Here is a 14,725-nt window from a genome sequence, read left to right as displayed (position 1 = left end):
GGTGGGGCTTCTCAGTGACGTTGCCCGTCTGGGCGGACCTTCAGGCGGAGCCACAAACTCTGTAAGCGCCGCCACCCCGACCACCACCACCGCTACCGCCGTTGTCGGAAAGCAGTAGGAGAGGAGGAGGAGAAGGACTTGGTTGGCAGCTGCTGAGCGAGCCTTCGTCATTCGATTGTGGCATCCATCGCAGCGCCTTTCTTTTATTTCCCTGCCCCCTGTGTCGCTTTCTCGAGGCTGAGCAAGCCGCTGATTGCGTGGGGGACCAGGGCCAGGTGCAAAGGAACCTCGGAGGGACCAGGTCCGGTGGTTTCGGGGCGGCATGTGACCAGATCCAGGTGCGCATGGAGCATCGAGGACCGGGTTAAGTTTCTCGAGGGTTCTCCTGCGGACAAATCTCTGGACAGAACGTGGGACGAGGGTTTTTGTGTTTCATCTTGAGGAAAAAAAGGTCCGTGGCCACGCCAGGGGGGTTGTTGGCATCACGAGCACGTCCATCTCCGGCACGCAGGTGGAGTTGGGGTGGTGGTGGTGGACAAGGTTCGGGATCTTCGGGGACTGCCGTGTGATCGTCGTCCAGATCGAAAGGGAGGCGGGTTGTGGGCTCGGGGTCCGGATATCGGTGACCGCGTCCACGTCGGAAGGTAAATGCCGCCGCGGTGCGGTGCCGTGTGTATTTGTATTGGAGATTGTGTAGGGAGCGGTGGCGCGCGTGTGTGTGTGTGGTGCTGGTTCTATTGCCGTCCGTGGCTCCGCGGAGATCAACTCTCGCCTTTAAATCAATAATAACTTGGTTATTGTGTTTGTTCTGGCCATCAGCACCGGGGAGACAAAGGCGGCCGGGTGTAGATCTTGGCACCCACCCACCACCATGCCTCTAACGTGCGCTCGCAAACAGCACCCGGGCCCGCAGTTAGCTGCTGTAAGAAGTATTCTTTTGTTAAATATGTTGTAGGCGATTGTCGGTACTTCATTTAAGAGTTGCTCTTGAGGTTAAAAATTAAATTAAAATCGACGTTTTGCTCGTCGCTGCACCGCGAGGAATGTCGATGGCTTGGTGGTGGTGGAGGGAGGACTTCATCTAGCAGTGGATCGACCATGGCTTGACGGCGATTATTGTAAGGTGGTTAGGGGAGGTAGAGGAAGGAAGTCCATCCTTAATACATATAATACAGGTTGTGTTTTGTTTTAGATCGCGTCAATATAAACGCGTCGTTAAACCCTTCACCACCTGACACAGCCGACTCGGTGGAAGGGCCCCGTCACGTTAACAGAAACGTGCCAAACTCGTGTGTTGGAGAGCAAAATCGACAAACATTAGACAACAACAAAGTCCATCGTCCCGTCGGCGTTGACACACGTGCAACAATGTTGCGTGTTTGCCTGCAACGTGCCACCAACCGCTTGCAAAGCACACACACACACGCCGTCAAAGTTAGCTATGTTATTATATTCTTGGGTCTTTCGGTGAAGTCACCTAGAAGGGAAACAATAAAATAAAATAAAAAATATAAAGCAATATTGTTTTTCCTTCTACGTGGTGACTTTACCGAAAGAACCAAGAATATGAATCCCTGCAGTCACGAAAGCTTTAAATCAAAATATATTATTATACTGTATCGGTATAGACTGTATTGTATGCAATATCATAACCCTGTCAACCCATACGGTTTAACTCCGTATTAGTTTACAGGGAAAAATGTGAGTTTTGAGGGTCCACACGGCGTTACAGTCGTTTTAATACGGCCAACAAAAAATGCTGTATATATTTGGTTCTGTTTGTGTGTTTCTTCTCGTGTGATGGGACTTTGTAGGATGAACGTTGAGCTTTATAAGTGCAAGAGGTCACCAGTAAGGTCTGAATTGGTCTGTAATAAGATAGGGGCACTGATAAGGGGTTGACAGGTTTGTATGTTTGACTGAGCACTGATGAGAGTGTGTTTATGGATTAGTAGTGTTATTGTAGTGAGGTTTATTAAAACATTGTGTTCATTGAGGCGTGTACAGTACTGTGTCTACAGGTAACTCATTATGACTTCAGTATTATGTTAAACTACCGTGCTGTATACTGCAGCACTCTATAAAGCATATAGTGTTCAGCATGTGTATAGTACACATGCTGATATTGCATAGTATTGTATAGGTACGTCGGTTTATATTTCAGCATGTCCTCTGTACAGGTATGATGTATACTTACACAACGTGCTGTGTATACTTGTATACTTACATAACGTGCTGTATACTTGTATAAGACATGTATTGTATACTTATGCAACGTGCTGTATACTTGTATAAGACATGTATTGTATACTTGCACAACGTGCTGTATACGTGTATAAGACATGTATTGTATACTTATACAACGTGCTGTATACTTGTATAATACATGTATTGTATACTTACACAACGTGCTGTATACTTGTATAAGACATGCATTGTATACTTACACAACGTGCTGTATACTTGTATAAGACATGCATTGTATACTTATACAACGTGCTGTATGTGTGTATGGATATGTATTGAATTGTATATTTGTATAAAAGGTATTATTAGCTATACACAGCGTGTTTAGTATGTCTGCATACTGTACGTATGTGTATTTAACATACAAAATTGGGAATGCTTATTTGATGTGTTGCACACATACAAAGCGCTGTACGTATCGCTATATGCACCGCTTGCGTGTACTTTATGCGCATGTGTACACGATTCTGTTTTTTTTACATTTTGCACGTGGTGCTTTGCGTATGCCAGAGGGTATCGTCAAAAAGAGTACGTTCTAAAACACTCACTGTACCCTCATGGCATGTGTGGTATACACCACACACGTGTTTGATTGTGCAGCATCTACAGTGCGAGGTGATATACTGTGTTATGATTAGGGACACTCACTGCATCATATGCTTGTCTCATAGATCAATATATTCACGTGGTTACATTTTGTGTTTATGCAAAGTTTGGCCAAGTTTTAAAAGTGTGTATGGAAAATGCATTTCAGTACAATGGAAATCCAGCCCATGCTTCCCAGTCTCTCTAAAACTAGCGTACTATCTATCATATTTAGTAATATGACAAAGGTTGAGAGTTAACAGAGCAAAGGTTATATGTTTATATTACACAACAGTATATATCACGAGGTCCCATGATGAAGTATATATCTCATTTGTCTTCTGAATGTATGTGGGAATTTAGTTTAATAATGAAATGCAACATACCAATGTGCCTACACAAGAAAGCTATTAATAATTGTAAATCACCTGCCGTGAGATACGGATGAGAAACACTGATGCTGACGAAGAAAACATGCAATGAAAAGCGGAAAGATGTGCAAAGCAGCATAGAGAAGAGAGGTACGTGTTGGGAATTAAACTAAGAATCAGGACGAAGAACACACGGTGGGTTACGGAATATATGCAAGTTAATAAAAGTGGGCCTTTGGACACGTTGCGAAAAGGGTAAATGTTTGTTTTTAAATCTTTGGCACCTTACGTAACCAACCCTGCAAATCGGATGTGCGGGTGAAGGACAAACTAAATACAAAAATCAGTTATAAAGAATTGAGTTTTCATTCTAGATTTAAAAGGGCATAGCTCCGGTGACTTCCTAATGTCGGAAGGAAGAGCGTTCCAGACGGCGCAATGCAAGGGGCCATTTGTGTTAGATGGTGAGGTTGTTCAGTAGTTAGGTTGTTAGATGGTTAGGTTGTTCAATAGTTAGGTTGTTAGATGGTGAGGTTGTTTGATGGTTAGGTTGTTCAGAGGTTAGGTTGTTCAGTGGTTAGGTTGTTAGATGGTGAGGTTGTTAGATGGTGAGGTTGTTAGATGGTTAGGTTGTTCAGTGGTTAGGTTGTTCGGTGGTTAGGTTGTTAGATGGTTAGGTTGTGCGATGGTTTGGTTGTTCGATGGTTAGTTTGGTCGATGATTAGTTTGGTCGATGATTAGGTTGTTCGATGGTTAGGTTGTACGATGGTGAGGTTGTTAGATGTTTTGGTTCGATGGTGAGGTTGTTCAGTGGTTAGGTTGTTAGATGGTTAGGTTGTGCGATGGTTAGGTTGTGCGATGGTTAGGTTGTTAGATGGTTAGGTTGTTAGATGGTTAGGTTGTGCGATGGTTAGGTTGTTAGATGGTTAGGTTGTTAGATGGTTAGGTTGTTAGATGGTTAGGTTGTACGATGGTTGGCCAGTAGTTGAGAAAAAGGCTGGAGAGGCAGCTAAAAGATTGAATTTTCACCAAGACGACGTCCACCGTAGAGATAGATCGATGAAATCGGCTCAAAATGCACAGTACTACTATTGTATAATGAACAGACAATGCTATTTGTACTATAAATAAACAGCATTTGTTTCACCACGTACAAATGAAGTTAGATGTTGGTCCATCAGCCTATATGCCTTCTGGATGAATGTTTTCCAGAAGCATTTGATGAAGCACACGACCCCTGATTGCTTTTTACTTAATTTGGTGTGGGATATATGCAATGTGTTTTACACTGGCACGCACACCATCCACCACCTGCTGCTTGGGACAGATTTCAATGAAATGGGTGTACCCCATCCTTTTTGTTAATTTACCCATAATTGGTATGTATGTTGAACTTCTTCCGCACCGTACGTAGCTAACTGTGCCAATTTTGAATGTTTTACGACAAAAATGGATCATTCGTAAGGACCAAAGTCTGCCGCCTTGTCTCATTGAAATTGAGTGTGGATCAGTCATAGCTCCACTTTTCTCACATGCTGCGTCTAAGACTGAGAGAAGGGGACACGCAGGAGGTGACTGGGCAGGGGCAAGTTCACCTTCACCCCCCTCCAAGATCTCTTATATTCTTCTGAGTCACTTGGCAACGGCATGGTTCACCCGCCACCCATCCGATACCTGCCACCTCCCGCTGTGCGATTAAAGGAATGATTTGTGCGTACGTCGTGCTGAAGCGCTATCAAGGTGTTACCTCGTTCGCCTGGAGAGTGGGTGTGTAAAAAAAACACCTATGAATGTGGCATTGCATCACCGCAGCCTGTATTTTGTTCGTTACCCGTAAAGGTATTTATGACAGCCAATTGCCTTGAAGTATGCAATATATGCGCTGTTGCTGCCAACTTATTTAGCTAAGGGGCCTTGCAGTGGTTATTGTGCGTTCAGAACCACCGGCTGATACTTCAGGTTACGTCTATGAGACACAGTGACCGCCCTGTTTTTTGTCTCCTGACCCATGGAGCCCCTCCCTATGGCAAGTGTTCACCAGGTCAAGCAGATTTGGTGAATGCCCAAATGTGCAGATGTCCAGTATCACTGTCAACAGCATGGATACGCAAGGTTCTATAGGACATGTGTTTGTAAAGTTGGTTATTTGTTTCTGTACCTTTTAGCATCAAAACTAGCATCCAGTGGTTCTAGTTTCTAGTCGCTCTCAAGTTCTAGTAACTATCAAGTAAGGACATGGTTTTGAGAAAGGCAACACTCGATGGCTTGTGCCCTCCTTTCTCATCAAAGCCTAGGTTTTAGCTTTGGATGGGCAGCCTGTGTGCGTTTCATTCATGGGGCGCAGCCACATTCCGTTACCAAGAGCTACAGAACACAGCGTGTTGATGTTTGCAATGCATCTTGTGCAAAACAATATGTGTCACTCCGCTGTTGGGTTCCTGCTTTCACCCCCTGGAGGGGCCAACACTAAACGTGTCCGATAAGTGTCTTGGCTTTTTCACCTTTCAAAACCACTGGTCTGCTTCATTATTGAGCATTCCTTTCGCGAGCGTGAGGGGAATAATGCCCACTGGCACCCCGAAGAAGTTATCGGAAAATTACCTTGGTAAGGCTGAGTAGCACTGCTTCTTGTCGACACTGACACGGAGATGTAACATGAGTGGATCAAGTCTGCATAAGCCGGCCCGTCGGATTCTTTGACCACTAGACGGACCGCCTTGAGACGCTATAGTCTATGTTTGGTCATGGGTTGGGATTTGAGGTGAGTAGCGAACAGAGCTATCAGAACAAATGCCCGCTTGTTGAATGGACTGGCCGGTTGAAAGCTACTGATTCTTATCACTTCCTTGGAGATTGCTTCCCTGAATAACTGACAGGCCACTCCTCTCCCATCTGCCACCCCCTTCCCACCCGGCCTCCCACCTCTGTAGGTGGTCATCATTGTCCTTTTGCCACCATCTGCCCCTCCTCTCACTCGGGGCCTGTGCCAAGCTTGTGGCCAAACATTCCGCTTGTTTGATTTGTAGCAGGTTTCTTTATGCGTCTGTGTGCATATGCCTGTTCTCCAGGGATGCTTTTCATATACACTGCATTTATACTCGGGTATGTGTGTCTGTTAATTGTAAGCAGTGGCAAAGTGGTTAGTGCACTGGGTTACGAATTTGGCAACCTGAGTTTGATTCCTGGCCACGGTTAACACGAGTGATGAGTGATATCTGAACATGCCCTGGGCCTCCCCTTAGTTATCTCAGCCTTAAATGAGTACCGGATGCAGTGTATAAATATCAGCACTGGTGAGACAAAGTTGGTTGAGAATGGTGCTGGCGACAACCTCGTGCTGTGCCGATCTTACTAGGCCCTCACGAACAGCACTTGGCCCAACAGCCTATAAGGCTATACGGGAGATCTATATCTTTATTTTAGCGGCATTAACTTTCTCATTGTCAGTTCGTGGAGAACACTTACATGTCCAACCAGTCTCACTGTCTTAAAATCCTTAGATCTTGTACGTCACTCGTATTTAAAACGAACTCTTATTGTGACTTATGCAGGGAGTGGTGGCTGGAAAGTAAGAAGCACAATTTTCTTCTGGTACTATCGATAATTCTAATTCTCAGTATGCCCATCAGTGGAATGGGGGTGGGGGGGGCTTATACTCGATCTGTTGATGTACAGCCCTTTATCATTCTGCTACTGCAAGTATGCTTCCCTACGCCTTTTGAATGTGGGGGGCTGTTTGACCATGTTTCACCACGCTCATGAGTATGGATTGATGAGGGGCTAGGACTTATTCAGATATCACTCGCTCACCACTGATGTAAACCATGGCCGGAAATTGAACTGATCACCGGGTTTATTGTGTAGTGCACATCTCACTTGTCCCATCTAGCATACAATGACTACCAGTTGTTATGTGACAGTACTGGGGAGACAATTTACACAGAATATCGCACTCATTACACACAAATGAACCACAATACCTTGCTGATCTTGGCAAGGAGCATAAACCATTACGCGAACTCCAGTCATCTTCGCAGTGGCTTTTGGCTAGCCATAGAACAAAGACGGTGCATGCATCGCATGCTTTAAGATGCACTTCTGCGGCTGTCTGGAATGCTCCTCCTTCCGATATTAGGAAGCCACTGAAGCTATGCACTTTTAAATCTAGATTGAAAACTAATTCGTGTAGAACTGCTTTTAGTGTTTATGTTGTTCTTCTTCCCGCACCTCCCGTTAGCGTGGTTGGCTATGTACAAAAAAGGTGGGATACGGTGCTGGCCCGATCTCCCCAACCTGTTTGTGTTTGTGTGTCTTTCTGACAGTCTGTGTGCGGTGTGCGCGGTGTGTCTCACGCAGGGAGGTGTCCCGTGGCCCTGCGCGCTCCGTGGACTTGCATGCGTTCCAGAGAGACCGATTCTGCCTAAGCTCATGTTGTCAGCGATCAAGGGCAAATGGTCTCCGGAATGGCAATTTTCAGGCAGGAGAGCGTGGAGGATTATTATGAGATCGGAGAAGAGCTGGGGAGGTAAGTTAACCTTGCACACAACACCACACGTGGTTGTGTTCCAGAAACGTATTTACTCATGTTTCTTTGATCATTATCTAATTTAGCATGGGTTACAGTTTTTTGTAAAGTTCATGTTCATAATGAGTTTGGTTACGATGTTTTGATTTGTGGCTTTTCTCTGATGTCGTTGAGGCATAGCTGTGTTACAGTATGCCTCCCAATTCAGGTTGTGGTGCATGCCAGGCTAGTGCATTGTTTGTTGATGGTGAGGCAACATCTTTTTTTAAGGATGCTGGCTTGCTTAAGTTTGGGTCTATAGAAATGTAACTTGCAATTTAGGTGGCCAAGGGGATACAAGAAACTGGGATTTTGAGTAAAATAATAAATGACACATTCACAGGAATATTAAAACACACAAATAACGTTATCAAATGCAGTGCAACGGGGTCTTTGAGACATCTTTACAGCACTGCCCGACAAACATAAAGAATTCGAATATCAAGTCTTTGTGTTGCGAGCTGTAATTGAATTAATGTTTGTGCTCACTCTTGCAGGTAATTACGATTCCTGTTCTATAATGCTTTGTCATGTTGCCACTTTTGTAACCGTATGCTGTGTGCAAACATGTAAAATACCTTTTGCTTTACACAAACACTGCTCTGTTACTGGACTTTATGATGAATGCAGTGCAGTGCTGCACTCAACACAGGCCTCCCGTACACACTACCCATTCACTATTGTCCTAGGGATTTCTTTGTAGTAATTGTGTGTATATTTTTTTATATATGTTTCGTTCACATTATGCCAAAGTTGGCACTGAGAAATCTTTGTCTAAAGAGCTGTGATGGGACTAGTGTTTGGACATCTCTGAACCCTGATTTGAGTTTAACTGCTCTGGTGTCACAAGGAAAATAATGTGCTCCTGAGATAAATAAAAAAAACTACATCATATTGCATGTATGTTGAACTTCTATTGCACCATACGTAGCAACCGTGCTGATCGGAGGTGCATGTTATTACCAGTAGGTTCGTTTGTTAACCAAGAATGTATGCAGTTTTACTTTTAACCCATTAGAAAAATCTATAGTGTACGTGACTCCTAGTATTGAACAGCTGAGGTCAAGTTGTAGTCAATACGAGAAAATAAACTGCTGTGATTGTGCCTTAGAAGATCCGTTAATGAAGCTGGCAAATGTGTTCCATGAAACGTATCCCCCGTCCTTGTCTGTGGCTCCGTCGCCTAGTACTCTTCGTTTTGAACTTGTGGCGCTGAGAGAATGTGATGGGCCGTAGAATTGTGGTCCTATAGTGGATAGGGGGGCCCCCGATTTGACTGTTTGCTTAGTGCTATGCTGTAACGAACGACGCTCGTTTTTTCCCCATCCTCACAACGGTCACGCTTGGCCTTTCTGTATTTGACGCGATTGCCTGAATGAGAAGTCTCAGTGGTTTTGACTTTTTGTTTTTTCATGGCCAACCGGCCACTGTTGAGACTGTCATGTTAGGGCTACGCAGGTTTTCCGCTCGACAGAATCCCCCCACTGTACGTCCAAGATAATAATGCACCAACCTCATCTCCAGTTGCAAACGGTAATGCCCCTCTGTAGCCTGGCCCACAGCATCTCTACATCTCTGCTTTAGCGCTACCTTCCTTGCTTTCCTATCTTCTCAAAAGCCGATGATGACAGTAGGTAGCACTTTTGTGCTAGTACTGATGGATCGTTTTTGTTTTTTTATTCAGACACCTTTTGCTAACTGGCATCTCGTATCAACAAGACTTCCACCACAGCTAATGTGCTGCAGCATAAAAAATGATAAATTTTTGTGTTTTGTGAAAAAAATGTCCCCAATTGTAAGTTAAATTCAGTACTTATCTTTGTTTTGGCGAGATGGGTCCACATAGTACACTACAGTAACTGTTTGAATAATATAATTCGCCATATTTCACACTTAAAAAGCCATCTTATGGAAATGAATACAAATTAATATGCTGGCATCATCTACATTTTTTATTTCTTTGTCATTGGCTGAAAGTGGATTTGAAAATAACTATTGGCGTAATCAGGCTAATTGATGCATTATGAAGCTAACCGTTGCGTTAAAAAATATATATATCAAAATATACATCATTAAAATAATGAAATGTGACCAATAGCCATCAACTTGCTGTTATTCGTTTTGCTCATTTTAAGGCATGTAGACAAACGATCGCGATAGATGGTGGTGGCTTTGGGTGGCGTTCATCCAGCAGTGAATTGACAAGAGCTGATTATGATACAAATGACATTCATTTTGGCATGTCGGGCTTGCTGTTGTAAAGCTTAACTTGTGCCTTTTTTATGCAAACCTATGAATGTTATATTATTTCAGTATATTTTTCTGCCATCCTGCTGTGCTTGCAGATTAAGCTGCTGAGCTCCCTGCCGATTTTAAAAGCAGATTAAATTTTCGCCGTGTTTTCTTAGCCAGGTTTTAATCACCATCTTGACGGCTGTGTCGCCAATTTTTCCGCAACACAGCAGTACCTCCCGAGAGACTTGTTTTCATTTAAAATCACCGGTTTCCAATTAAAAACAGACATGCATTAGTCACCCCTTCAATGAAGGTTTAAATTGCTTACAAGCTAAACATCAAGCAAAACTATTTTTATGCAACTGGAGAAAAGATCAAAAGAGCAGTTTTACACTTCTCTGTTTAACAGTCAGCATTCATAATCCATTTTGGGAACTCAGTATCAATAACCCATTCAGTCACTTTCAAAATGCATTAATACTGCAGTGAAATACTTTTCTAATTCAGACTTGTGATTCGGTCCAAGAATGGGTTCATGTGGCATCTAGTGGCTGCAGAGGTCACAGGAATCCATTACAAGCAACATTTCTCTTGCGATCCGATGTGTATATAAGCATCAATATACGTGCGGTGCAAAAGAAGTTCAACATACGTGCAATATTAAATGATGAATCAATGCATTTTTCACATCAGCCATATTCTTTCCACTGTTGGGTCAAGACCTTTTCAAGCAATCGCCATCTCTCATGGTCCGGAAATGCAATTAACTATCAAACTCCTGGACACTAGCTCATCACATCACAATGCTCTTGGTGGGAAGTCTTTTTGGGTGTGTTCCCTTTAGGGGCCATCCATTTAGTACGTACGTATGGATGGGGGAGGGGGGGGGTTAACCCAAATGCGTACGGTTGCGTATGGGGGGGTCTATTGACAATGTACGTACGCATAGGAAACGGGTGGTGGGGGTGGGGGTGAAACCTCGATAATAATTTGTCTACATTGGCCTTCAAATGAGTTAGATAGTCCGGCGGTGGACTGTTTGCTTAAACACGTTAATATTATTAATCCTTGATCGTTTCTGCGTGGATTAAATATCGGCCGTTCCATAGGATTCGGGGAGGGCCGGGGCAGGCGTGCGTCGTGCGTACGTACGCAGGTGGGGGTGTAAAAAGTGCGCGTGTGTACAGGGAGTGGGGGAGGGGTCAAGTTTTGGCAGCTTTTTGCGTACGTACGAATGGATGGCCCCTTAGCTGCTATTCAATCATTAGTCTCAACCATCCTTCGTAATTTCATCTCGCGATATCTTGCCCAAGCCCACTTGCTCTTTACAACAGTCAATGTGTTACTCTTTGGTTCTTTCGGTAACGTCACGTAGAAATAAAATAAATAATAAGAATACAACATTTCGATTGCAACACAAGCAGTCGTCATCAGGTAGAAAACAAACCTAGTGAACTTCTAAATTTGAGAGAGAGGACAAAACACAGACACGGAGACACACAGACAGACACACAAGCAGAGAGAGACAACACAGAGACACAAAGAGAGACACACAACATAGACACACAGAAAGCTTCAAATCAAGTCAGTGTGTTCTCTAAACAATTGAAGATATATTTTGGAGAGACACACTTGAAAACACATCAAAGTTTCTACAGCATTATTTGAAGGTGGACTCTGATCATAATAATGAAATAGAGACAGGCAAGAGCATATTGGAGTGCTTTTGGGAAACTTAACTTAAAAATGAAAACTAACACACCACAATGTACCCACGAATTAAGTTAGAATAAATGTATATTTCCTGCTCTGGAATATGGATCCGAAGTATTGACGTTGACCAATATGATGGAGGAAAACTAAAAAATGTGCAAATAAGTACGAAGAGGTAAGGATTTGAATGACACTTGAGACAGAAAGAGGAACATAGGGATCATAGAACACAACAGACGCTAGTGACATCACATTCAAGTGCATTGTTACACGCCTAGAAATAACCTACTTGGCAATTTACATACCCTACAACCTGTTCTCACGACACCTGCGGCACCACCACGAGTCGTGGCAACATTCGGGTGGCTGACAGGCACCTGTGTTGAACCAGTTCCTACTAGGGTACAAAGCATATCGAAGCATAACGCCGTTATGTCGTCATGTATAAATACAATTGTGTTTTAGTTAATAATTTTCTTAGCTTGCCAGACCGATATTATCGAGCATTATTTGTTAAAGCAAACACACTCTGGTACCAGTTTGGATCTTTTGGGTCTCATCGGGCTTACGATGTAAATGCTGCTTGGTTAACAGATAGTTATTTGCAAGAACACTCCATCTAAACAATGTGTCCCTATTCATATTCTTAGTTTTTTCGGTAAAGTCACGTTGAAGAGAAACAACAAAATAACAAAATATATATAAAACAATAAAAAATTCTCACGACGTTTCGACCATAACTCAAACGGTCATCATCAGGTGTGTCGGTTTGCATAAATTTATTTAGAAAACGGCATATTTATTTATTTATATAAAAATAACGTTTGCGTCACGCGCAACGATTGGCTGTTTGCCAGGAATAGTCCATCTATTTTTTGAAAAGAGGAGGGGGGAGACGAAATTTGTTTATATGTATGCTGTCTGAAAGCCACTGTAAGCGTGAACAATCAATCAAGAACTGAAATGATTTATCAAATCTTTCCAATGATTGCTAAGATAGAATCCATCTTCTCGGTTGAAATTGTCTCTGTGTTTGTATATGTGGATAGCCTCATGAACGAATCTCTCATGGAAGCCAGATGGCTTACAAAGAACCTCCGTCTTGGAAAAGTCAATGGCATGTGAGCCTACTGAATTAGAACAATGATCTGCTACGGCCGAGGTGTTGGTCCTACCGTGTTTAAGGTCTGCTTTATGTTCACGAATGCGGTCCGAGATATGGCGTTTGGTTTCTCCAATGTAACTACTACCACAGAGGCAACTTAGTTTGTAGACACCAGGGTATTGTATGTCCGGAATCACATCTTTTACAGACGGAACCAGATCACGGATTTTATGTAATGTGTTGAAACGGACCTGGATCTTGTGTTTATTCAAGATTTTGGAGATCTTTTTTGTGATCCCAGCAATGTAGGGTAAAGTGATGGTTTTGAAAGGCTCCTCAAGAGGGTTTGTCTTCATGGTTTGAGTGATAGCTTTGCGGATTGTATAGTCGGAGTAACCATTATCCCTAAGAGCTTGGTGTACGTGCTTGAGTTCACTGCTTATGTGTTCCTGGTCGGATATGCATTGGGCTCTATGATACAGAGTCTTGATGAGAGAATTCTTCTGTGATGGATGGTGGTGGGAATCCGGTTTCAGATAAGCATCCGTATGGGTAGCTTTCCTGTAGACAGAGTGGCTCATTGAACCATCAGGTCTCTTTTTAATTAGGACATCCAAAAAAGGTATCTTGCCATCTATTTCGACTTCCATGGTAAATCTGATGGCTGGGTGTATGGAATTGATGTGGTCGAAGAATTGGTCTAGAGCAGGCCGGCCATGTGGCCAGATGACAAAAGTGTCATCCACGTACCTCTTCCATAAGGTTGGGCGCAGAGTGGCAGTCTGGATGGCGTCAGTCTCAAATTTCTCCATGAAAATGTTAGCTATAACTGGAGAAAGGGGGGAGCCCATTGGGGTGCCCTCAGTTTGTTTGTAGAAAGTTCCATTCCAAGTGAAGTATGTATTGGTTAAACAGTGTCTCACCAGGGGGGGTACCTCAGTGTTTAGTCCTTGATGAACCAAGTCTTCAATGATTGCAATGGTGTCAGGTACAGGAACCTTGGTGAATAAGGAAACTACATCAAAACTGACAAGCAGGTCGTCTGGGGACAGGGAAATACCCTTGATTGTTGATACCAGGTGAGTAGAATTTTGTACCGCAGAGGTGGTCTTTCCAGTGAAAGGACGCAGGATTTCAGACAATGTGTCCCTATTCAATGCAAAACATAATATTGTGCACAAAGGCGTTATGGGATTGGGGAGCATTCTGGGTAAACGCACATAAGGAGAAGTCAGTTTTTTCTCTCCAGATAACATGACCAAAAAAATGTTTTAATCCCTTGGGCTATTGGCTTTGCAGACCAATATTGCCCAGCAGCTTTGTTCTAGAGCTTCGGTGGATTAATAATTAATCAGGGGCCCGAAATGTTATCTCCCTCGCTTGGTATGCAGGAGTTCGTAGCTTCGATCCTGACTGACGCCTGTTGTATGTTTGTTTGCATGTTCTCTTAGGCGTTGTGGATTCTTCTCCGGGTCATCCGGTTTTTCCCTCCACGTTTATAAACATCGCGTTTTGAGTATTTGGCTGCCATATGTGGCCAGATCGCTTCTGACAAAGATACATAGCTCAGTGGGCCTTACCTGGTAAAATAACAAAAAATATTTTTTCGTAAAAAATGCTCACAAATCCATTTGACTGTGACTGAAGTAGGCTCCGACATGCCTTAAGAGAAAATGTAAAAAAAACCGAAGTGAAATACAGGCTTTGGTGAGATAACAAATCTGGGGCCGGGACAGTGATTGCTCGGGATTGTCATCTCACTCACTGCACAAATCAGCTGGCAGGAAAAAACACACTGAATGCAAATGGCTATCACAAAATTACTCGTGTCACATTGTTACAATGATTGTCATTGCTCCATGCACTTCAGCTAGTCTGTGGCTGAGGTAAGTATATTTATATTTC

At 43.3% G+C, this 14,725-nt stretch overlaps 1 protein-coding gene across 3 annotated transcripts in view; it reads left to right on the top strand.

The window, feature by feature from the left end:
• Positions 1 to 26: 26 nt before the first annotated feature.
• The window catches only part of DAPK1 (death associated protein kinase 1), a 70,321-nt gene continuing 55,622 nt past the window's right edge, over positions 27 to 14,725 (top strand). Inside the window, exons 1-3 of one of the 3 annotated variants that reach the window (XM_032953329.2) lie at positions 27 to 644; positions 820 to 922; positions 7,560 to 7,728. In XM_032953329.2, the coding sequence (XP_032809220.1) occupies positions 7,655 to 7,728 (74 nt within the window). In that variant the 5' untranslated portion in view covers positions 27 to 644; positions 820 to 922; positions 7,560 to 7,654. Of the gene's footprint in view, positions 645 to 819; positions 923 to 7,525; positions 7,729 to 14,725 lie in introns of all 3 variants that reach the window. The other 2 variants (XM_032953328.2, XM_032953327.1) reach the window with 2 other exon arrangements.

Source organism: Petromyzon marinus, chromosome 13 (assembly GCF_048934315.1).
Source record: "Petromyzon marinus isolate PM22_M1 ecotype Great Lakes invasive population chromosome 13, UKy_Petmar_22M1.pri1.0, whole genome shotgun sequence".
NCBI lineage: Eukaryota > Metazoa > Chordata > Hyperoartia > Petromyzontiformes > Petromyzontidae > Petromyzon > Petromyzon marinus.
This window is presented reverse-complemented; position numbering and strand designations above follow the sequence as displayed.